The sequence below is a fragment of the Oryctolagus cuniculus genome, chromosome 13 (genome assembly GCF_964237555.1).
Source record: "Oryctolagus cuniculus chromosome 13, mOryCun1.1, whole genome shotgun sequence".
Lineage (NCBI taxonomy): Eukaryota > Metazoa > Chordata > Mammalia > Lagomorpha > Leporidae > Oryctolagus > Oryctolagus cuniculus.
The window spans coordinates 22,308,282-22,332,719 of NC_091444.1; the positions used below are offsets into that span (position 1 = coordinate 22,308,282).

The 24,438-nt window shown below is 46.5% G+C and overlaps 1 protein-coding gene and 1 long non-coding RNA gene across 2 annotated transcripts in view; one reads left to right on the top strand and one right to left on the bottom strand.

Moving 5' to 3' along the window:
• Positions 1–8,126: 8,126 nt before the first annotated feature.
• On the top strand, positions 8,127–13,584 carry LOC103350990 (C4b-binding protein alpha chain; the record flags this gene model as incomplete). Its single annotated transcript, XM_070055231.1, is given in 4 exon segments — positions 8,127–8,700; positions 11,510–11,680; positions 12,428–12,621; positions 13,176–13,584. Coding segments are annotated over 4 exon segments (606 nt in total). The 3' UTR covers positions 13,332–13,584.
• A 1,452-nt stretch (positions 13,585–15,036) lies between these two features.
• Positions 15,037–24,438, bottom strand: part of LOC103350989 (uncharacterized) — a 53,781-nt gene continuing 44,379 nt past the window's right edge. The window contains exons 8-9 of the long non-coding RNA XR_011381404.1: positions 16,206–17,254; positions 15,037–15,276 (exon numbers count right to left, since the gene is read on the bottom strand). This is a non-coding gene — a long non-coding RNA (uncharacterized lncRNA). The remainder of the gene's footprint in view (positions 15,277–16,205; positions 17,255–24,438) is intronic.

The window sequence follows — 24,438 nt, forward strand, 5'->3', positions numbered from 1 at the left end:
TAACTAAGGAGATGTACATTGAAAAAAGAGCCCTTGCACCACACTAAAGTCAAAGCTATCACAATTAAGGTTAAAATAATTAAATCTACATATATACTTACATATAATATACTTCTAATGTATTTCTAAAATTTAATTATTACAAGTATATTTATATATTTGTAATATATATGTCCTATATCTATGCATATAATGTAATGTATAGGCCGGCTAATCCTCCGCCTTGCGGCGCCGGCACACCGGGTTCTAGTCCTGGTCGGGGTGCTGGACCCTGCACCCCATGGGAGACCAGGATAAGTACCTGGCTCCTACCATCAGATCAGCGTGGTGCGCCCGCTGCGGTGGCCATTGGAGGGTGAACCAACGGCAAAGGAAGACCTTTCTCTCTGTCTCTCTCTCTCACTGCCCACTCTGCCTGTCAAAAAAATAAAAAAATAATGTAATGTATAATAAATATAAATGTATACACAGGTATTTCTGGATTCTCTATTCAGTTGCATTTGTCACCTTCATTTTACTTGTGCCCATTCCACACTGTCTTAGCTTTGTAATTAGTCTTGAAATCTGGTAGCATTAGTACTCCAGCTTTGCTCTGTTTTGAGATGGTTTTGATTTTGATTGGTGCTTTCATGGGCCTAGATCCTCCTATTAAACCTGGAAAGGAACACACCACCTGTTAGGGTTTGTGGTGGTATGGGCAGGAACTGATCCACCACAGAGCTGTTTAAATCGGTTTTTGTGCTAAGCTCATGGAAATTCAAGCATCCCTTCATGACCTGACTACTGAGCACTTTCTGTGGACAAGATGCGTGAGTAGAATGGTGTGTGTGGTGTATGGTGGAAGCCAGTTCCACCATCAACTAGCAGTCACCATAGATATGTAATAGAATCACAGTGCTATAAAGGATGCAGCATAAAATGAACAGGATTTATTTTTATTTATTTACTTTTTTAATTTTTTTGACAGGCAGAGTGGACAGTGAGAGAGAGAGAGAGACAGAGAGAAAGGTCTTCCTCTTTCCATTGGTTCACCCCTCAATGGCCGCTGTGGCCGGTGCGCTGCAGCCAGCGCACCCCGCTGATCTGAAGCCAGGAGCCAGGTCCTTCTCCTGGTCTCCCATGCGGGTGCAAGGCCCAAGGACTTGGGCTATCCTCCACTACACTCCCTGGACACAGCAGAGAGCTGGCCTGGAAGAGGGGCAACCGGGACAGAATCCGGCGCCCCGACCGGGACTAGAACCCGGGGTGCTGGTGCCGCAGGTGGAGGATTAGCTTAGTGAGCCGAGGCGCCGGCCATGAACAGGATTTAGGTAGAGGCTGACATATGGAAAGGGAAGTAAGTTGGACATAAACCTAGAAACACTAATTTCTTTATCTTACATAGCCCAGATAAGTGGTAAAAACTCAACAGAAAAATCATGGCAGAGAGACCAACAGGGGAAAGCACAGACGTTCTTCTGGCAGACACTGGGCATCTCCAAAGGAGAGACACGCAGAGACATTGCCCAAGACAATCAGATGTGGTGCACCACAGGTGACAGGCACCAAAACAGGGACATGAATGATTAGATGGGTGCCTTTCAAAACGTAACTGATGCCAGACACAAAATAGTACCAAGTGCTTTGTCTCATTTTTGTAATGCACAAAAGCAAGCCAAAGTGATCCTCAGTATTCATAGTCAGAATAGCAATTCCCCTTGGGCTGGGGCATGAGCAAGCCATTGGAGATGCGAGCAATGCTTCGCTTCTTCCTCTGGGTGGTGTTACAAGGGTGTGCTCAGTCTATGAGAAGTCAGCTAGCTGTTCATTTAAGATGTCACACTTTTGGCCGGTGCTGCGGCTCACTAGGCTAATCCTCCGCCTAGCAGCGCCGGCACACCGGGTTCTAGTCCCGGTCGGGGCGCCGGATTCTGTCCCGGTTGCCCCTCTTCCAGGCCAGCTCTCTGCTGTGGCCAGGGAGTGCAGTGGAGGATGGCCCAGGTGCTTGGGCCCTGCACCCCATGGAAGACCAGGAAAAGCACCTGGCTCCTGGCTCCTGGCTCCTGCCATCGGATCAGCACGGTGCGCCGGCTGCAGCGCGCTGGCCGCGGCGGCCATTGGAGGGTGAACCAACGGCAAAGGAAGACCTTTCTCTCTGTCTCTCTCTCTCTCACTGTCCACTCTGCCTGTCAAAAAAAAAAAAGATATCACACTTTTTTTGTAAGCATAATATACTTCAATAAAAAATAAATTAGAAGATTGGAAAGTAAAGTTGATCTTCCACACTCCAGTGATCTGGGAAGTAATGAAAGTTTTTCTCATTTACTTAGAATACTCTTAACAATAACACATTTCTATATAGGGCAAATCACGTCTCCTCACCCTTGAATCCATCTTTCCAATGTGCCTGTTGGCTGTCATGTTTTGCTACATCTGCCATCACCAAGGTTACTTTGTCACTAGTTCTGTAGAACACCTGTTAGTCCTAGAGCCCAGAGGTTCCATTTCTGCCGCTCTGGCTCCCTCTGTTGGCCCACTGATGTTCACCGTGTCAGCAAACCATGCAGAGGGTATTTGATTTTGTGGTGGTGGTGGTTGTTGTCTGTATTATTCCAATATTATTTCACTGGACCAGATCCTTACGAGTTAAGGTGGAGCTTTCTTGCCTCCATGGGAAGGTCTTCTCCCTATTATACATCAGGAGGTTTCAGCTATCTCAAACTCTGATGATAAGATTACCTAGACTTTATAATAGCATCTCTCTCCCCTTCACTGTCCCAACTTTTTCCTCCCACAGGCTTATACATAATGGGTGTGGGATATTTGGATCAACCCTACTGTCTACCCAATGATAGTATTTACAGTGTTGACATATGTCAAGAAGAGGCGTTAATGGATGGGAAGTTCAGGTGCTTGGAATTTAATTAATCAGATTAATTTTATATCTAAAAATTATAGGAGGGATGGCATTTAGAACAGCCATTAAGATGAGCCCAAAGAGGTTTGTGCTATGGAGTAGCGGATAAAGCTGCTCTCTGCAGCACCAGCGTCCCATATGGGCACCGGTTCGAGTCCTGGCTTCTCCACTTCCGATCCAGCTCCCTGTTAATGGCCTGGGAAAGCAGCACAGGATGGCCCTAGTGCTTGGGCCCTTGTACCCATGTGGGAGACTTGGAAGAAGCTCCTGGCTTCTGGCTTCGGATCAGCCCAGCACTGGCCATTGTGGCCATTTGGGAAGCGAACCCTCTGACCCTCTGTAACTCTGACTTTCAAATAAATAAATAAATAAATCATTAAAAAAAATGCCGGCCTGAAATGGATACAACTGGATGACATGCTGTTGAGTAAAATAAGCAGAACACAGAAAGACAAATACCACGTGTTCTGCCTTACTTGTGGAAGCTAAAATTAAATAAATAAATAAAACAGAATCAAGAAAGAGAGAAATACCTGTTTTTATCAAGTACTGTTGCAAATACAATTCTGTAAAACTTTATTTTATACCTTTGTCAAAGCAATGGTGAAGCATGTTATACGACTATAATTTCAATGATGTGTGATTACTTCAAAATTATTGTAAATCGGTTAAATGGTCATTTTTCTATTCGGTTATTGTTTATAGCCATTTTCTATATTCCCACTAAACTAGGGTACTTTTGCTTTTTACTTGTTAAACTTATTTGGTGAAGCATTTAAAAAAAAAATGCTGCCTGAACACGCACATCCCGTATGGGAGAGCCTGGGTTCTTGGCTCCTCTCCTGATTCCAGCTCCCTGCTAATGTGCACTCAGAGAGATTGGTCACATTTTCCAGGTTAGGCAGAGGGTGAGTCTCCAGCCTTCAAAATCCTCACAGCAGAGGCACAACTGGGATGATTCCATCTGGCTGGATGTGAGCCCCGTGAGAGCTCTGGAAGTCCTAGTGCTCCCTTAGACATGTCACCTTCAAGGCTGCGCCAGTTCAACAGGCTGACTTCTTTTGATCTAGGCCAAGCCTGGTACATCCTGGGCAAGTGGACTTTATCAACACACAGTAAGCGCTCAGCCCAACCCTAACGCATTCCTGAACTGCAGCAAGGTGCGGCGGCTCAGACATTCCCTGGCCCCAGATTCACAGGCCACAGGGCCTATCCCGTGTTTACTGTTTGCACCTGAGTCATATTTTTCTTAACTAGGACCGTCTTCTCCAAAGCTCAAGACCATAGGCTTATCTCTTCTCTATTCCGTTGTGCTGTGTGTCAAATCAGTCACGTAATTCATTCAACTTCCTGCTTTGAAATGTTTGTGGGAAAATGGAAAAACTGTGTTAGAATTGTGGGATTATTTCTACAACATGCTGTGCATTTGAAATTTAAACGACACAGATTTCAACAATTCTTTAACCCAAAATAGATCTCCATCTAGTCCTTTGACTCTTAGTTCTATTATTCCTCACCTCTCTCTTTATATAAAAAATTATTTATTTATTTGAAAGGCATGGTGACAGAGAGGGAGAGAGACATAGAGATCTTCCATCTGCTGGTTTGCTCCCCAAATGGCTGCAACAGCCAGATCTGGGCCAAGCCAAGGCTAGGAAGCAGGAACCCATCTGGGTCTCCCATGTGGGTAGCAGGGACCCAAGGACTCGAGTTATCTTCTGCTGTGGCTGGACTGGAAGTGGTTCAGGGCTGCAGGTGTTGCATGCTGCAGCGTAACCTGCTGTGTCACCATGCCAGCCTCACCTCCCTCTTTCCCAAGCAGGATTAGAAGTCTTTTCAAGCAAGAATGTTCAAGAGTGGTTAAAGAAGGGAGGTTGAAAGTGCATGCAAATAAATGACTATAGAGACGAACAATGGAATCCAAATATATCCTGAATTGTGTCCTTTACAATCACATCTATCATTCTCACCCTAGCATAAAACATTTTTGCTTTGGGGCTGGTGCTGTGGCACAGCAGGGTAAGCCATTGTCTGCAGTGCCAGCACATGGGTACCATTTCAAGTTTCAGAATAGTAAAACCGCCTCCTGTGATGCTGGCTTCCAATATGGGTGGCCGGTTCGAGTCCCAGATACTCCACTTCTGATCCAGCTCCCTGCTAATGCACCTGGGAAAGTGCTTGGGGGCCCTGCACCCAAGTGGGAGACCTGAAAGTAGCTCCTGGCTGGTGGCTTTGGCCTGGCCCAGCCCTGGCCATTGCAGGATTTGGTGTGTGAACCAGAGCAAATGGAAGACCTCTTTCTCTGTCCCTGCCTCCCAGAGCAGCCATGCAGGGCTCATGTGGCTGTTCCTCTGTGGGGAGCAATTCGGACTATACTGTTACTGGAATTAAGACTTATTCTATGCATCTGCTCTCCCACAATATGGCGCTGGGAGAGAAGTAAACAGCTTGCGCACAGCTGCCTCCAGTTCAACTAATAAACTGTAGGACTTGCTCCTGATTGGAGGAGAGCAGCGTACTCGGCGTGTGGGCAGCCGAGTTAGGATTGGCGGAGGAGGACTATAAAGGAGGAGAGAGACGGCATGCACCAGGAACATCTATGGGGAACATCTAAGGGAACCCGTGCAGCCCCCGAGACGAGCCGGCCGGCGGTGTGCCGCTCCCCTGCGGAAGTGGGGAATGTGGCCAGGGGGAACTGCCCTTCCACGGAGGTGGAAGGGATAGTAGCCAACCCGGGAAGAACCAGCAGCAAACCCGGGGAGGGCCGAGCAGACGAAAGAACAGCGCAGGGTCCTGTGTTGCTCCTCCACGAAGAGGGGGAGCGACATTCCTCTGTACAAGATTCTTGATTGGTTTCCTTCACAGACTAACTCAAAGCTCTGATCATGGCGTGGAAGGCCCCATGTGGTCTCACCTCCGTGATCACTCCAGCACCTTCCACCTCTCTCTGCCCCACTCACACAGTTCATCTCTCACACGTGGAAGATGTGGGTGCACTGTCTCCTGACTGTTCCTTCTGATGAGAAGTTAGTTATCATTCACAGTATTTTCTGTAGGGCAGAGCTGTTTTTCTCCAGCTTCGTTTGAGATTTTTCTCCTTATCTTGGATTTTAGTAGTTTGACTGTGGAGTGTGTACGCATGGCTGGCTTCACATTTGTCCTGCTTGGGTGTCACGGAACAACTTGTATCTGTAAAGGGACCCCCTTTCTCTAGATTTGAGAAATTTTGGATCATGATTTTTTCAGATTTTATGTTGCCCGTTTCTTTCCCATCTTTGTGGGGCTCCAGTTACATGTGCATTAGATCATTTGATGTTGTCTTGTGCGCTCCTGAGGATTTCTGTAAGAATGTGTTCTAGGTGTCCCTAGACCCAGGTTCTAGACCCAGGTGTCAGACTGTGGACTTCCTATTGTTGGTTGACCCCCGAATGCCATGACTTTTCTCTGCCATTTCCAATCTGCTGCTAAATTCTTCCAGTGACATTTTTTAATTTCAAAAGTTGTAATTTTAAGTCCTGCAATTTCCTTTTGATCTTTTTTTGAGTTCAATTTTCTACTGAAATTCATTACTTTCCATTTTATTAACAAGCATATACTTCTTACTTCACTGAGTACAGTTACAGTTGTTTTAAAACTCTCAACTGCTAATCCCAACATTTGCATCATTTTAAGAACAGTTTCTATAGATTTTCTTTCTCCTTAAAAATGTTTCAGTTTACTGGGGCTGGTGCTCTGGCACAGTGGGTTAAAGCCCTGGTCTGCAGTACGGGAATCCCATATGGGTGCTGGTTCAAGTCGCAGCTGATCCAGCTCTCTGCTATGGCCTGGGAAAGCAGTAGAAGATGGCCCAAGTCCTTGGGCACCTGCAGCCGCGTGGTTTCAGATCAGCGCAGCTCAAGCCACTGCAGCCATCTGGGGAGTGAACCAAGAGATGAAAAACCTCTCTCTCTGCCTCTCTCTCTCTCTCTCTCTCTGCCTCTGCCTCTGCCTCTCTGTAACTCTGCCTTTCAAATAAATAAATCTTTTTAATAAATGGGTTTGTTGGCTTATTTGTTTGTTATCAGTTAAGCAGTTAACTGGGTTGTAACCAAACTGAAGAGTGTCTCTTGGATAGCAGCTCAAGCTTCAGTTCAATTCTCTTCTCCTTAGCTGTGCTGTTTTCAGTCTGTCTCAGCCACGGGCAGCTCGGAGACCAGCCACAGAGCTGGGCAGGGTTTGTACACAGCACGAGTGCTTGTTCTCTTGGGCTGTCTCTTTCCAAGTCCCCTGTCATTTTCATGGGTTGTTGATGCCCCAAGCACTGTTTCTCCATCCAGAAAGGCTGTTGGTTTGCTATCAGAATTTTAGCTATTCTGTCCCACGCCAACTGCAGTCGCTCCGCAGGCTAGAAGACATAACAATCTGGGAGGCTCTCTTCCTGCTTCTGGGGAAGAGTTAGCAGTCTAGGATGGATCTACTTCCATTCACTGTCTGCTATGTTCAGGTAGGATTTCTGTTTCCTTCCCTGTCTTGTTGATAATCTAGAATCGTTACCAATGGGAGGGTAGTGCTGGTGCAAGCAAACACCGCTATACAGATAATGCAGCTCTCTCTGTTTTTACTCATATTCAGCATTTTGGGTTTTCATGGAAAGTATTTAGAACACAGAAGGGACATACTAGGTAGAAGGAATAATTCAAAATAGTCTTCTAGTGAGTGCTTTCAATGGCTTCTTTTTTCTACCTAATATTCAGTTGCTGTCTTGGATTCTCTTTCTAAAGTTGAGTAAACACGATAGATGTATTTGCTCTCCTTGCTTTTCTGGAAGGTTGAAATTGAATCATGCCATAGTCAATATTACACCATAACCCACTCAGTTCTGGTAAGTGAGCGCTAAGTACTTTGGATTTTGAATTCCTGTTAAGAGTTTTTCAAGCTGAACTGGGTGAGGTCATTTTTGGGCACTTCTCCAAACTTGTCTTCCTTTAGTTAGCATCAGCGTATCTCTGAAAGACCGTAATTAGGCACTTAAACGACTTCTTCACAGCTCTGCTCAGAGATCTGACACAAGGCTGACTGAGCACCATGCAAATCCGCTCAAAGACCTGGTGGAATCTCTGTCTTCCTGGTGCCGCACTGCCAGCCTCTCCCGTGCGTGCAGGTGCCTGCTTCCAGGACTTGACGCGCCACTGCTCCCTGCCTCAACAGACCAGAACTGCATCAACGTGTGACTCAGATAATCAGGAAAGACCTACTTGAGTTTTTTCATATTCCTCTTTCCCTTCTTTAGAATCTGCAAGGAAACTTCACTTTCCCTGTTGCTAGTTGTCTTGATTGTTTTTCTGTCACCTTTGTTGACTCAAAACTGACTTCACAACCTTTCTCCAGCGGGTGGTGCTTCTCAGGGGCGGCCCCCTATCCCCCCACCCCCACCCCCAGTCCCAATGCCCAGACTCCTGCCTTTATCAGTTTGTTTTCAGGGTGCTGGGCCCGCCCACTGTAAGCCAAAGTCCTTTTTCTTCTCTCTGGTTTGTTTTGTTTCTCAGAAATGAACTGCTTACATTTCAGGATAGCGATTTCTTTTACCATCCTGGCTCCCGGCATCCTCAGTTGATCCTGGTAACCTTTTCACAGCGTAGAGGGAGGTTGGCCTTCCGCTTGGCGGTTGGGCAGCTCCTCCAGGTGTTTCTAGGTGGAATCCGCGAGCCTGAAGCTTCTGCTGGCACCGTCCCCAGGCGCGATGTGGCCTGCCTTGGGCAGCACCTCCCGAAGCGGGCGCCTCTTTGGAGTTTTGACCTTGCTCCTCTGCCCATCCAGCCTGCACGGTGAGTAAGGCAAGCGCTGGTGCACGAGGCCCCAGGAAAGCACAAGCGAACTGTGCAGTCCGCAGAGAGAAGGGAGCTTAGCCGAGCATCGCAAATAAATGTATTCCGTATCAGGGATTTATAAAGCGTGGGCAAATTGTAGTAATTTAAGTCAGTTTGTAGGAGACATAGTCAATTGATGAGTGTTGGTTATTAAAGTTAATAAATCCATTGTTTTTATTAATTGGTGCCATACATGGTTTAGTTTTTATTTTATAAATGGAAGGCTTTAACTATACAATATTTTTAAATATTTTGATGCTTTAAGGTCAATACTATTAGCACTAATAAAAAAGTGGCTTTCTATAAATTCCTAGAAATCTAGTCTAGTAAATAGATAATGACAAGTTGCAAGTAACTTCATTGTCTTACACAAATACGAAAGCAATTGTACTTAAAATGCTTTTTTAAAATTTTTTTAAAGGATTTATTTATTTATTTGAAAGTCAGAGTTACACAGACAGAGAAAGAGAGGCAGAGAGAGAGAGAGTTCTTCCATCTGCTGGTTCACTCCCCAGATGGCCACAATGGCCAGAGCTGTGCCAATCTGAAGCCAGGAGCCAGGAGCTTCCTCCAGGTCTCCCACGTGAGTGCAGGGGCCCAAGGACTTGGGCCATCTTCTACTGCTTTCCCAGGCCACAGCAGAGAGCTGGATCGGAAGTGGAGCAGCTGGGACTTGAACCAGCACCCACATGGGATGCGGGCACTGCAGGCGGCGGCTTTACCAGCTACACCACAGCACCAGCCCCCCAAATGCCTTTTTTTTTTTAATTTATTTTTACAGGCAGAGTGGACAGTGAGAGAGAGAGAGACAGAGAGAAAGGTTTTCCTTTGCCGTTGGTTCACCCTCCAATGGCCACCGCGGCCTGCGCGCTGCAGCTGGCGCACTGCGCTGATCCGATGGCAGGAGCCAGGTGCTTCTCCTGGTCTCCCATGAGGTGCAGGGCCCAAGCACCTGGGCCATCCTCCACTGCACTCCCGGGCCACAGCAGAGAGCTGGCCTGGAAGAGGGGCAACCGGGACAGAATCTGGCACCCTGTCCGGGACTAGAACCTGGTGTGCCGGCGCCGCTAGGTGGAGGATTAGCCTATTGAGCCGCGGCGCTGACAAAATGCCTTTATTTTTAAAATGAGTTCATTTTCCCCGCTATAGTTTTGTTTCCTAATCAGTTGTCATAGTCTTACCACCCATAAGGCAAAAGTGAGACTGTTATTGTTGTTACAAATTCTGAGGAAATGAGCTCAAATCTAAATTCACAAAGTATGCATATAAAAGCTCTCTGCAAGCCATAAAACGCTGAATAAATATAAGATTTGATTTTTGCAGTTTAGTAAGTAATTAAAAACATTTTCCCTGTGATTCTTTTCTGTAAGATTCGAAGCACAGGGCATTCTTGGGGTTGGAGGGTGGGAGGGTGCTGGGATTCTGGATTTGCAGTCATTAAAGCTTTCACAGAACAATGTTGCTATCACATATCTTTCTTCCCTCCTCCCTTCCTCCCTCTCTCTCTCCCTCCCTCCCCTCCCACCTCCCTCTCTTATTCCTTCCTCCTTCTTTCCTTCCTTCCTTCCTTCCTTCCTTCCTTCCTTCCTTCCTTCCTTCCTTCTAAAATTTATTTGAGAGAGACAGACAGCAAGAGGAAGAGAGCTCCTATCTGCGGGTCTGCTCCCCAGATGTCTGGGGCGACACCAGGGACAAAGCTGGGACCCAGGAACACAATCCAGGTCTCCCGCCTGGGCGGCCAAGGAGTCTGCATTAGCAGGCATCCAAGCCAGGCTCTGCTGGGTGAGAGAAGCGATGCCTCTCCACCACCAGCTAAATGTCTGCCTCGCAAGTGTTCTGTGAGCAACTTCAGTTAAAAAAAATAAAAAATAAAAACCCTTTGTTGCTGACTGAGCTTTAAATATAAGCACAGCTCCTTCTTTGTCCCCAGTAGCACACATTGTCAGCAAGGCACAGCATGGACTATGTGGCGCTAACCTACCTTGACTGCTCCTCACTACCTGTGTGACCTTGGGCAAACCGCTTCACCCCTCTGTGCTTGATAATGACAATGCCTTGGAGCCTACGTTGTAGCACAATGGGTTAAGGCACAGCTTGCAATGGGCATCTCATACTGGAGCACTGGGTCCATCCTGGCTGCTCTGCTTCCCATCCACTTTCCCGCTAAGGCCCCTGGGAAGATGGCAGAAGATGAACCAAGTCCTTGGGACCTGCCATCCACCTGAAAGACCCAGATGGAGTTTCTGGCTCCTGATCTTGGCCTGGCCCAAACCTAGATATTGTAGCCATTTGGGAAGTGAACCAACAGATGGAAGCTCTGTCTCTCTCTGTCTCCTTCTCTTTCTGCCACTCAGCCTTCCAAATAAATAAATATATCTTTAGAAAAATAATAGAAGGAATGCCTACCTCAACAGGTTGTTTGGGGAGAGGGAGCTTAAAAGTGAGTTTACATTTTTTAAGTGCTGCGAACATTACCGTATTAAGCACTTAATATATTTTGTTAAATATTTTAAATTATCGGGGAAAATAATCTATATAAGATGAAGAGCCATCTGTCTTCCCCAGATACCTGTACACAACCTACTTTTCTTATCTCTCCACCATAGGGTAATATGGGGGAGGAGACACCTCCATTTTGTTAATTGGACAGGTTTTTTTTTTTTTCAATGGGAAATGAAATTAGTTATGAAAGATAACAGTATTCCAATAAATCCCCTTGGTTGTCGTTCATGAATCAGAAAAACCTGTCTGTCTCTCTCTGAACAAGGTTGCAGTTCACCTCCCAGGATTCGACACGGAAGCTATAAAGTTATCACCAAGTTTCTGGGGCTCTCCACCACGGTGCAGTATAAATGCCAGGAAGGCTACGCACTGGTGGGCACAGCCACCCTCTCCTGCAAGCTTTTTCGATGGTCCTCTCCAGCTCCTCAGTGTGCAGGTAACTCACCCCCCCAGCAGCAACCCCTGCAGAGCGGCTCGGGGGGGCTGGGAGCGAAGGGGTCCCCCCAGGCAGAGCAGAGATCCGGGGGTCAGGCTTGAGCCTGAGTGTGGTCGGTTACGGCAGAAGCCCACCTATCCAAGGAAGAGGACCTTGGGTCCTTAGGGAGCACCTTTCACAGGACAGCTGACCCAGGGGGTGAACCTCCCTGTGGGTCAGTGGCTGTGATGGCAACAGAAGAAAATGTTTGTAGGTTCTTATATCATTTCACTCATTCTGGGAGCTAAGTCTCTGCCGTTACCTTCATCTTACACAAAGGAAAACGGAGACAGGAAGTGAAGCCCTGTAGCACAGAAGGAGAAAGTGCAGCGTCTGAGACCAGATACCCAGGCTGCACACCCGGGCTGCCACAGTACAGCTGATGTGTGAGCTGGGGTGAGGCACGTGGCTTCTTCCTGCCTTGGTTTCCTCATCTCTACAATGGGTGTACATGGCATTGCAGAAGGCTACATGAAATAATACTCATAATGTGCTCAGCACATAGGCTGATAGGTAGCAAGTGCTTGATACCCAGACTAGCCAGTGGTTGGGTTGGTAGAGGTGGTGATGATGGTGGCAGATGTGGCGGCAATTAGAAAGAGCAAGTAGAAGTCAGCAGTATTTCTTATTGCGTTTATTAATTACCCGTCTCAAAATGTGTCTTTGTAGCAGTCCACAAGATGCTAAGATAATTTGCTTTGGTTACAGCCCTCTGTCTAAAACCAAGGATCCCAAATGGAAAGCTGTCTGTGGAGAGGGACCAGTACATCACTCCTGACACCCTGACCATCCAGTGTGACCCTGGCTACAAGATGGTTGGCTCCCAGGTTATCTCCTGTTCACAGCACAGATCTTGGATCCCAGCTGTGCCCAAGTGCAAGAGAGTGAATACTGCTCCTTCAGTGAGTTCTTTTTTTTTTTTTTTTTTTTAAGATTTATTTATTTATTTGAAACTCAGAGTTACAGGGGGAGGGAGAGAGACAGAGAGATCTTCCATCTGCTGCTTTACTCCCCAGATGGCTACAACAGCCTGGGCTGGGGCAGGCGGAAGCCAGGAGCCAGGAGCTTCTTCCGGGTCTTCCACACTGGGGCCAGGGACCCAAGCACTTGGGCCATCTTCTGTGCTTTCCCAGACCATTAGCAAGGAGCTGGATCAGAAGAGGAGCAGCCAGGACTCAAACTGGCACCCATATGGGATACCAGCATTGCAGGCAGTGGCTTAACCTGCTGTGTCACAGTGCCAGCAGCCATAATACACATTTTCCATGAGCTTTTTGAAGACCCCTTGGATTTTGCTAGGATCCAGAGTCTTTTCCTGGAGTTTCCTGCCCATCTCTCCTGGGTTATTCTTCATTTTCCAATTCTCCTCCTGTCATAAGGCTCCCTGAAAGAACAAGGCTCCCTTTACAACAAAAGGCAAACTTTACAAAAACCTCCTCTTTATTTTCTCTTTCAGGAAGTCCTAGAACATGAGGAAGTCCTAGAGGGCCAACACCTCCTGGAGTGTCTCCCAGATCCCGGCGACTCAAAAATGGCCCTGGAATTACACAAACTATCTCTGAGGATTGAAACACTGGAGCAAGAGAGAGCCAAGGGCATTAAATACATTTAAATACACAAAGCTCTTTCCCAAAGAGGATGGAGGAAAGCTGTGCTTTCTGGATAGTTCCGGAGGGAAAGTTTTAGTTTATCAGCTCCATCAGCTCATCATACATTACAGTTAATAACTCTGGTGAAACTTGCTGGTATAGAGAGTGATCCTAGAACGAGGAATTATTGATAATGTGTATCACTATCACTCTGCCTAAGTTTTTAGTTTTCTGGAGTTGTCAGGCTATCTGGAATAAATAATTATCTATTAAAAATCAGCTTGTCCTAATTCGCATTTGGACGTCTGCATCATGCACTATGAATGCCCGCCACTAGTCCACCTCCTAGAGTTAGCTAAGCTTCTTTTCTAGTTTTCCTCCGTGGCTGTGGAGGACACCGAGTTACATGAGAGTGTTCACACCATTCTCTCTCTCTCTGGATGTCAGGTGCAGAGTTTGGTCAATTGCATTCCCTAGTTCCTAAGAGACTGTCATCCTTGGCCAGTAGGAACACGCCTCTCCCTTTCCTTCCTTAGTCTCTTGATGGCTGTTCCCCACGGCCCTCTTCACACCCCCAGGGATAGACCCTCACGTGTGTGATAACTGTGCACACAGGTGGTGTGCATGTCCGTATTGTCATGTTCCCTGTTTCCAAGTGCTACTTTAGATTCCATAGCCGATATCCCCCTCGTGTTTGCTTAGCCACTCCCCTTGGAGTTAATCCTCCGCCTGCAGCACCGGCATCCCACATGGGCGCCGGTCCTAGTCCCGGTTGCTCCTCTTCCAGTCCAGCTCTCTGCTGTGACCCAGGAAGGCAGTGGAGGTTGGCCTAGGTGCTTGGGCCCCTGCACCCTCATGCAAGACCAAGAAGAAGCACCTGTATCCTGGCTTCAGATTGGTGTGGCGCTGGCAGTAGCAGCCATTTGGGGAGTGAACCTATGGAAGGAAGACCTCTCTCTCTCTGTCTCTCTCTCTCTCTCACAGTCTATAACTCTACCTGTCAAATAAAAACAAAAAACCAACCAAACAAAAAAACTTGTATTTTATGACTGCTGAGTGGTGTTTCCAAAAACCCTAATCAGGTCAAGCTGACCGCTGGTATTGCTCCCGACCTCTCTGTCCTTGCTGCATGTCTGCCTACTGTTCTCCCAGTTATTGACAGAGGGGTCCTGAAGCCCACACTACAGGGGTGGAGTCTTTAGTGTTTGCTTCCTGTAAAGTCCTTTTCTTAGGGACCTGGATGCTCAGAATTTGTACATGTTCTTGATGACTTGATGCCTTTATCTCTGAGAATGTTCTTTGTTCTCAGGTACACTTTGATATTAATATAATTCCTTCACCTTTCTTTTTCCATACATTGCTAGAGTAAATTCTGAAAAATATGAGCCACATTTGCAGGATGTAGTGACTCAGATGAATGAGGTCTTAAGAGAATGAGGTGTAGTTACCTGCACTCATGTGGAACGAAGTCTGAAATGCAGAAAATGGAAAAAGGCATGCAACAGAACAGCATCTGTCACGTGACCCCATGTGTGTTGGAAATTCTTCCACATCCATGTAACTACATGCACATATGCACATAATCTTAGTTCCACTAGCTCTGGGCTATGTGTTTGGTTGGGTAGGAAGAGAAAATATTCATTTGACATTTTTTACTCTTACGTACTATTTATACTATATCTGAACATGTTTTTAACATTTAACATAGAAATGATACATGACACAATATTTTTTAAAGATTTATTCATTTATTTGAAATTACATTTATTTGGGTTACACAGAGAGAGAAGGAGAAGCAGAGAGAGAGAGGTCTTCCATTCCATGGTTCACTCCCCAGTTGGCTGCAGCGGCCGGAGCTGTGCTGATCCGAAGCCAGGAGCCAGGAGCTTCTTCCAGGTCTCCAACGTGGATGCAGGGACCCAACCACTTGGGCCATCTTCTACTGCTTTCCCAGGCCATAGCAGAGAGCTGGATTGGAAGTGGAGCAGCCGGGACTCAAACCAGCGCCCATGTGGGATGCCGGCACTTTAGGCAGTGGCTTTACCCACTACTTCACAGCGCCGGCCCCAACATAATATTTTTATAACAATAATAAAAACACTAAAATGAACAACTTTAAAGACAAATGAAAATTTTATTTGCCTTCCAAAGAAAGGAAAGATAAGAGTAGGCAGCAGCTGGAGTGGACGGCAGGTGCAGGGGTGAACTGGCCGTAAGCGCCCGTTGTTAAAGGTAGAACCACACCTTCAGGGTGGTGCCCAGCTGTTTAATCTTACGGGTTTTCGCCTGGAGCTCTGGTGACAGGAACAGCAGGTCCCTGTTCCTTCCAAGGCTGGGATTCGGATGAAGGAACAAAGGTGCTTGGGATATTAGTGCAAGGCTGGCCTGGTGCCTCCCTGGATCAGTTGCGGGGGAAGGAAAAAGCTGCAGAGGAGGGAGAGGGCGGTGAAGTTACACGACGTGTCCAGCACAGGAGGCCGAGAATGGACAACTGGAAAGGCACATGTCATGGTCCAGAGTGTTATCCTTGAGCAGTCCCGGCTCGCGACAAAGCCTGGGGCAGGCACTGGAATGGGTGCTAAGTGAGGAGAAGAACGTCCCTGGGGAGCTGAGGGCGAGGGCCTGGAAAGGCCAGGCCTTGCTGACAGTTTGCTGACCTGCTGCCTCCCAGCTAGGAAGCCAGGCCAACGTTGCAGGGCCTAGGGTAGCGTGATGACAGGGAACAGGGGGCTGTATCTGGCGAGGTGTAATTCCGTTGTTTCATGGCCCCAGTTATGCGGCTTCTTATTGCCACCCAAGTCCCTATGTGGCATCTCATCCTGAGATCCCTGGCGCCCTGGAGACCAGGACTCCCCAGCTCACTCCCGTCCCCTAGGACCTGAAATGCCTTCACCCACCTGATAGAGCAGTGCTCCCGGTCCTCCAAAGGGGAGGGCTCGACATCATCTGCTGTCAGTCTGTTTCCTTTTTCATAGCACTGGCTGCGTCTAGTTGATGGCCACTGTTCACTGCCCCTGGACAATATGGCACAGAGAGAGGACTGAGCTACCCCTCTAGGAGGTGGCAACCCTTGGGGGCTCATTAGCAGAAGTTCTGCTGGCGGCTCTCTCACTCTCTCTCTCTCTCTCTCAGGACCTGATTTTCACAGCCTCCCAACACTCCTTGCTGTCGCCTAGCCCCCAGGGCTTTCCCTACTCCAAACTGCACAATTTGTGTGGGAGAACCATCTAAAGTGACTTCAGGGCTCATCATGCCCTTTCTATCCATTGTGAGTGATTCGGGATGGTGGGAAGATGGTAATTCCAGAGCCCTGCCTTACCCAGAGGTGGAAAACCAGTACCCATCCACACGAAATGCTGTGAACACTATCTGGGGGCGTGTCTAACCTGGGGTTCTCAGCTATTGCTACAATTTGTTTAGGGCTACCAAAGGGAAGACAATTTTGGTAACCCGGTCTCTGACTGCTAACCCAGAGCTTGTCTAGGGATAATCCAAGCTGATTGGGTGCACTTCCAAGATGATGGGCAGGGTCCAGTGGATCTCTGGAGATTACGATAATCAGAATAGCAATGTTGGTAATATAGAAAAACAGAGTTGTATCATTGGGGAACTTTTTTTTTTTTTTAAGATTTATTTTTATTTAGTTGAAAGGCAGAGTTACAGAGTGAGGCAGAAACAGAGAGAGGTCTTTTCATCTACTGGTTCACTTCCCAAATGGTTGCAATACCCAGGCTGGGCCAGGCCAAAGCCAGGAGCCAGGAGCTTCTTCTGGGTCTCCCATGTGGGTGCAGGGTCCCAAGCACTTGGGCCATCTTCTACTGCTTTCCCAGGCCATGGCAGAGAGCTGGATCAGAAGTGGAACAGCCGGGACTCGAACCAGGACTCACATGGGATGACAGTGTTGCAGGCAGCATTTTAACACACCACGCCACAATGCCAGCCGGCCCTGGGGAACATTTTAAAATACAGGTAATTAGCCTAGACCAGGAAAAGCACCTGGCTCCTGGCTCCTGCCATCGGATCAGCGCGGTGCGCCAGCCGCAGCGCGCCGGCCGCGGCGGCCATTGGAGGGTGAACCAACAGCAAAGGAAGACCTTTCTCTCTGTCTCTCTCTCTCACTGTCCACTCTGCCTGTCAAAAAAAAAAAAAAATACAGGTAATTATTTTATTCAGAGTGAAGCTTCCTCGTGTGCTGTTTGTCTGAAAGATGGGGTGGGAGTCTTCCATTCACTGATTTAGTTCCTAAATGCTTCCAACAGCCAGGGTTAGTTCAGGCCAAAGCCAGGGGCCAGGAACTTAACTCGGGTCTCCAGTGTGGGTGGCAGGATTCCAGATTCTTGAGCCATCCCCCGCCACCTCCCAGGGTGCACATTAGCAAGAAGCTGGATTGGAAGTAGAGTGAATGAGACTTGGGCCAGGCACACTGACAGGGGATGTGGGCATCCCGAGAGGCCTCCTGATGGCTGTGCCAAGTGCCTGGCCCTTCTTACAGCTTTGTATCCAAATTATCCTGGTCAGTTGAAGAATAAACGCACTCCACACATATTGTTGCAAATACCTATTGTATGTACTCCTATGATTAATGATGACCGTTACTATTGATTGCATGTACAAAAAATACTTTAAATATTTAAATAAGTAGGGGAATAATTTGACACTTAATGTATATAGTGAAAGTGCATGGCCGGCGCCGCGGCACACTAGGCTAATCCTCCACCTTGTGGCGCCGGCACACCGGGTTCTAGTCCCGGTCGGGGCGCCAGATTCTGTCCCGGTTGCCCCTCTTCCAGGCCAGCTCTCTGCTGTGGCCAGGGAGTGCAGTGGAGGATGGCCCAAGTGCTTGGGCCCTGCACCCCATGGGAGACTAGGATAAGCACCTGGCTCCTGCCATCGGATCAGTGCGGTGTGCCGGCCGCAGCGCGCTGGCCGCAGTGGCTATTGGAGGGTGAACCAACGGCAAAGGAAGACCTTTCTCTCTGTCTCTCTCTCTCACTATCCACTCTCTCTCAAAAAAAAAAAAAAGTGCATTATTAGTACCAGGAAAGCATAATTTTTCAGCCCATAAATATCTAATAAAAGTGAATGGATATATAGCTAAGAACAAAAAATTAGATTGTATCAAAGTGGCAATTTTCCTTGAATTATTTGATATTCTGGCACTTAGGTTAACCATGGTGGCCTTTAATAGTTGTGTTATTCTATTTCATTTAGGCTCCTATGCTTTTATGAACAAGTCACACAGGGAATCACTAAAGTCAAAGATGCCGCCTAAAATTTTTTTAAAAGATTTATTTATCTATTTGAAAGTCAGAGTTACACACAGAGAGAAGGAGAGGCAGAGAGAGAGACAAAGAGACAGAGAGAGGGAGAGGAAGAGAGGTCTTCCATTTGCTGGTTCACTCCCCAATTGGCTGCATGGCCGGAGCTGGGCTGATCTGAAGCCAGGAGCCAGGAGCTTCTTCCAGGTCTCCCACACAGGTACAGGGCCCAAGCACTTGGTCCATCTTCCACTGCTTTCCCAGGCCATAGCAGAGAGCTGGATTGGAAGTGGAGCAGCCAGGACTCGAACCAGTGCCCAATGGGATGTGGGCACTGCAAACGGTGGCTTTACCCACTATGCCGCAGTGCTGGCCCCCTGCCTAAAATTTTGACATCTTAAGAAAATCTTCCAAGTCATGGAGTGTATTCATAGTAAATTGTCATTGGTCTGAACACAACAAATTATTATCAGACACAGGAAGAAAAGAAGACTTGCTGAGGAACAATGAGGTCATCCCGAATGTCTTGTTCTGCCTCTGAGCTCAGATAAGTGTTAGCACCTACCCAGTGTCAGACGCGCAGAAGAGCAACTGGGCAGCCAGCAGTGCTGGCAGCTCCTGCTCCTATATGAGAGAATCAACCTTAGCAATTTCACGACTTCGTGTTCATAGTATACTTATGCTAAGTATTGGACAGCTTGGGGTTTTGTTTTCTCCCCTGTAAACTCCAAATACATTCCATGGTTCTGAGGGTAAGTTTTGGCCTCTGCTCTGAGGAAGCAGTTGTCCATTTGGCATTAGGCCAAAATGTGTGTCTGGGCACGCCCAGAGGCTGCCCTTTTCCAATTGCTCTCCTTGAGTGTACCGCTACGCTTCAAGTTCTTCCTTCTTCCAGGAGCCACTTGGTTGCTTGCATGGAATCTCACCATCCTGGGTCAAGATTTACACCGACATTCTTTTTTGGTTCATTTTTACTGCACATATTTAAGGCATGCAACATGATTTTATTTTAAAGATGTTATGTATTAGAAAGTCAGAGTTACAGAGAAAGAAGGAGCGATATTCCATTTGCTGGTTTACTCCCTAGACAACTGCAACACCCAGGATTGGGCTAGACTGAAGCCAGGGGCCAGGAGCCGGGAGCCTCCTCTGAGTCTCCCACCCAGGTGGCAGGGTCCCAAGCACTTTGACAGTCTTCTGCTGCTTTTCACAGGCCACCAGCAGGGAGCTGGATGGGAAGTGGAGCAGCCAGGACATGAACTTGTGCCCATATGGGATGCTGGCATTGCAGGCTGTGGCTTTACCTGCTATGCCACAGTGCTGGCCCCACAACATGATGTGTATAGGGAAATGATTATCATAGTCAAACAAATGCACATGTCCTCCACCTTCCATAGTGTAAGTTTTTTAAGTGTGTGGAAAATGCATTTAAAATCTACGCTCAGAGCGAATTTTCAGGTGCACACCCTAATTAATTCTAGTCCTCGTGCTCTCTGGCAAATTTCTAGACTCCGCCTATGAAACTGCAAATGTATTCCCTTTGACCTCCTCTTCCTCATTTCCTCTTCCTCTCCAGCCCCAGTAGCCACTCTTTTGCCCTTTGTTCTATTTAAAATTCCTAGAGGAAAACATAAGAAAAAAAAGCTCTTTGAAATTGACCTTGGAAATGGCTTTCTGGATATCATACCAAAAGCTCAGGAAAAAAAAAATAAAATAAATAAATGGGACTTGCACAGCAAAATAGACAGTCAACAAATTAAAAAGGTAGTCTGCAGATTGGAAGAAAATACTTACAAATCATATATCTGACAAAGGGACAATATCCAAATTATATAAAGAACTCTTACAAATCAATAGCAAAAAAAAGCACAGCAAATAAATTTCCTTCCAGAGATGATATCCAAATGGCCAATAGGTATATAAAAAGATATTTAGCATCACTAATTATCAGGAAAACATAAACCAAAACTATAATGAGATCTTTCTCCACCCCTACTGGAATGGGTATAATCAGGAAGTCAAGAGGTGAGTGTTAGCAGAAGTGTGGCGAAGACAAAGGCCTTCTATCCCGCTGGTGGGACTGGAAATGGGTGCAGACACTACGGAAGACAGCAGGAAAGTTCCTCAAGAAATTCAAAACACGGGGCTGGTGTGGCAGGCTAAGCTCTCACTCGCAATGCTGGTGGCCCCCACGGGAGTGCTGATTCGAGTCCCAGCTGCTCCGTTTCTGATCTGGCTTTCTGTTCCTGTGGCTGGGAAGGCAACACATGATGGCCCGAGTGCTCGGGGCCCTGCCACCCACAGGGGAGACCTGGATGGAGTTCCTGGCTCCTGACCTTGGCCTGGCTCACACCTGGCTGTTGTGGCTGATTTCTCATCTCTCATTCATTCTCTCTCTCTCTCTCTCTCTCTCTCTCTCTCTCTCTCTCTGCCTTTCATACATAATATTTTTTACAAAATTCAAAATGGAACTGCCATATGACCAAGCAAACCCTGTGTGGGTATATATGCCCAAAGCTAATGCAATCAGCACCTGTAGCCAAAATACTCAATGAACTTAAGTGACCATTGATGGGTAACTGAATAAAGAAACTGTAGGATTTATACAATGGAATATTATTTAGTGTTTAAAAAAAGAGGGACTGGTGTTGTGACGGAGCAGGAAAAGCCACCACTTGTGACACTGGCATCTCAGATGGATGCTGGTTTGATTCCCGGCTGCTCCCTTCTTGTCCGGAGTGTCTGCTTCACTTCTGCCCCTGCTTGTGGCCTGGGAGTGCAGTGAGGATGGCCCAGGTGCTTGGGCCCTGCACCTGTGTGGGAGACCCACATGCAACCTGGCAGCTGCAGCTATCTGGGGAATGAAGAAGCAGATGGAAGACCTTTCTCTTTATTACTGTGACTTTCAAATAAATAAATATTTTTAAAAATAATAGAAGAAAGGAATCTTGCTCTTTTCAAAAATAAGGGTGAACCTGGAGGATATTACGTCAGTGGACTTAAGTGGAGTGTGCCGGGCACAGAAACACTGCATGGTTCCACTTCCATGTGGACTCTAACAAACAGCGGAGATGCCTTTCAGCTCGCTCCACAGCTGTGTGCCCTGAACAAGGTCACAAAACATGCACCAAACTGACGCTGGGAATAATTATCTTACAACGATGCATGCAGGTAGAAGAGTTGGGTATCAACTTGCCAGCCAACTGTTTTTCTCTACATCATTTTATCCTCTCGCCATGAACACACTCACTTTCTATAAGGCACTATTTTTTCTTTCTTCCCATGTTACCAAACCGATGCACACAACACCAAACTTTAGATTTTATAAATACTTGATAGTGCCTTCTGGTAGACTTTCAGAGCATTCTCCTAAAGGTAAAATAAATAAATAAATAAATAAAAACTAACAGTACAAAGCATGTTCATTTAGTCACTGAGAACCCAAAAAGGAGGAGCCAAGTCAGAAAACTCAAGGACTCTTCTCTCTGTTTTGCAGATTGCGATCTTGGGAGAGGTCAAAACAGTTAACTCCATGATTTTTGTTCTCACAACACGCTGAGTTGCAGGCTTGAACCAGGGTAAAGCAAGAGAGACACTCACTCTGGGGCATTGAAAATTTAGCAACTAAGATGACTAGTACTTTAGAGCAACATTTTTTAAAAAAAATCAAGTCTATTGTAAAAAAAATCATGAACAACTATGCAAAAAAATTGCAAAGTGAACCTTCCCATTATTTCAGCTCCTAGTTCCTTGTTTTCCCATGAGCCTCTGCTGTGACTTATAGTTACTTCTTTTTCTGTGTCTTTATGTTTCTGCGACCTCAGCCTCCACCAAGAATTTAAGCTTCCTGGAGTCATCACTTTGTTGGAGTTCACTGTCCCTCCCCACTGTCACCTACGATAGATGCTGTTGCCCTGTTTCCTATAATCGAAGATCACCTTCATTCTCTTCACTAGTCCAGATCATCAGTGTCAGCCAGTATTTTTTTTTTTATTTTATTACTTTAACTCCTCATACATGGTTTCAAGTTTAATATTTTCTCTTGTTCATCTTGTTCAATCTTAATTTTTTTTTATCTTTTATTTAATGAATATAAATTTCCAAAGTACGTCTCATGGGTTACAATGGCTTTCCCCCCAATACCGTCCCTCCCACCCACCACCCTCCCCTTTCCCACTCCCTCTCCCCTTCCATTCACATCAAGATTCATTTTCGATTATCTTAGTATACAGAAGATCAGCTTAGTATACCTTAAGTAAGGATTTCAACAGTTTGTTCCCACACAGAAACATAAAGTGAAAAATAATAGATGATTTTTTTTTTAAATGATGATGAAATCAGATCAGACCTATTGTCATGTTTAATCCCAGTGAGAGCCAAGTTGGGAATTGATAGTTTCTTTTCTTTTTTTTTTTTTTTTTTTAACAGAAGATCAGTTTAGTGTACATTAAGTAAAGATTTCAACAGTTTGCACCCCCATAGAAACACAAAGTGAAATATACTGTTTGAGTACTCGTTATAGCATTAAGCCTCAGTGTACAGCACATTAAGGACAGAGATCCTACATGAGGAGTAAGTGCACAGTGACTCCTGTTGTTGACTTTACAAATTGACACTCCTGTTTATGGCATCAGTAATCTCCCTATGCACCAGTCATGAATTTCCAAGGCTATGGAAGCCCCTTGAGTTCTCCGACTCTTATCTTGTTTAGACAAGGTCATAGTCAAAGTGGAGGTTCTCTCCTCCCTTCAGAGAAAGGCACCTCCCTCTTTGAAGACCTGTTCTTTCCACTGGGATCTCACTCACAGAGATCTTTTTGCCAGAGTGTCTTGGCTTTCCATGCCTGAAATACTCTCATGGGCTTTTCAGCCAGATCCGAGTGCCTTTAGGGCTGATTCTGAGGCCAGAGTGCTATTTAGGACATCTGCCATTCTATGAGTCTGCTGAGTATCTCACTTCCCATGTTGGATCACTCTCCCCTTTATTTATTCTATCGGTTAGTGTTAGCAGATACTAGACTTGTTTATGTGCTCCCTTTGACTCTTAGTCCTTTCATTATGATCAATTGTGAACTGAAATTGATCACTTGGAATAGTGAGATGGCATTGGCACATGCCAATGTCAGCCAGTATTAAAGAAGAAGAAGGAAAAGCATGCATCATCACCTAGCAGAAAGGAGCTCCCCAGCCCAGCCCGGGCTGACTGTGGCCTGGCTCTGGGGAGGTCTTTGTGTGATGCGAATGCAGCCACACCGCCATCAGAAAGACCCGCTGGCTGGCAGCCCCCGCCAAAGGGCAGTGAAAATTCTTCTGAAAGCATGTGCAGGATGACGTGACCCTGTTGGCAGGAAGTCATGATGAAATGCACCGTCTAAATTTAAACATTCTAAATATACTGCCAAAGAATTTCCCGATTTGGAAAATAGCAATAAAAAAATAAATAAAACCCAAAGACAGAACATGAACACTGCAAAAATTGGAAACACTTTTTGGAACATGGAAGCCAGAAATAAAAAGTCTCCTAAAATATTTGAAATAATTGATACCATATATATAAAAGTGACCACTGAACTGTGTAAGCCTGACTGATGGGAATTTTAAAAACAAAGATAATTTGGGGCTGGCACTGTGGCTCACTTGGTTAATCCTCCGCCTGTGGTGCCAGCATCCCATATGGGTGCCGGGTTCTAGTCCTGGTTGCTCCTCTTCCAGTCCAGCTCTCTGCTGTGCCCCGGGAAGGCAGTGGAGGATGGCCCAGGTGCTTGGGCCCTGCACCCCATGGGAGACCAGGAGAAGCACCTGGCTCCTGGCTTCAGATCAGCGCGGTGCGCCGGCTGCAGTGCGCCGGCCGCGGTGGCCATTGGAGGGTGAAC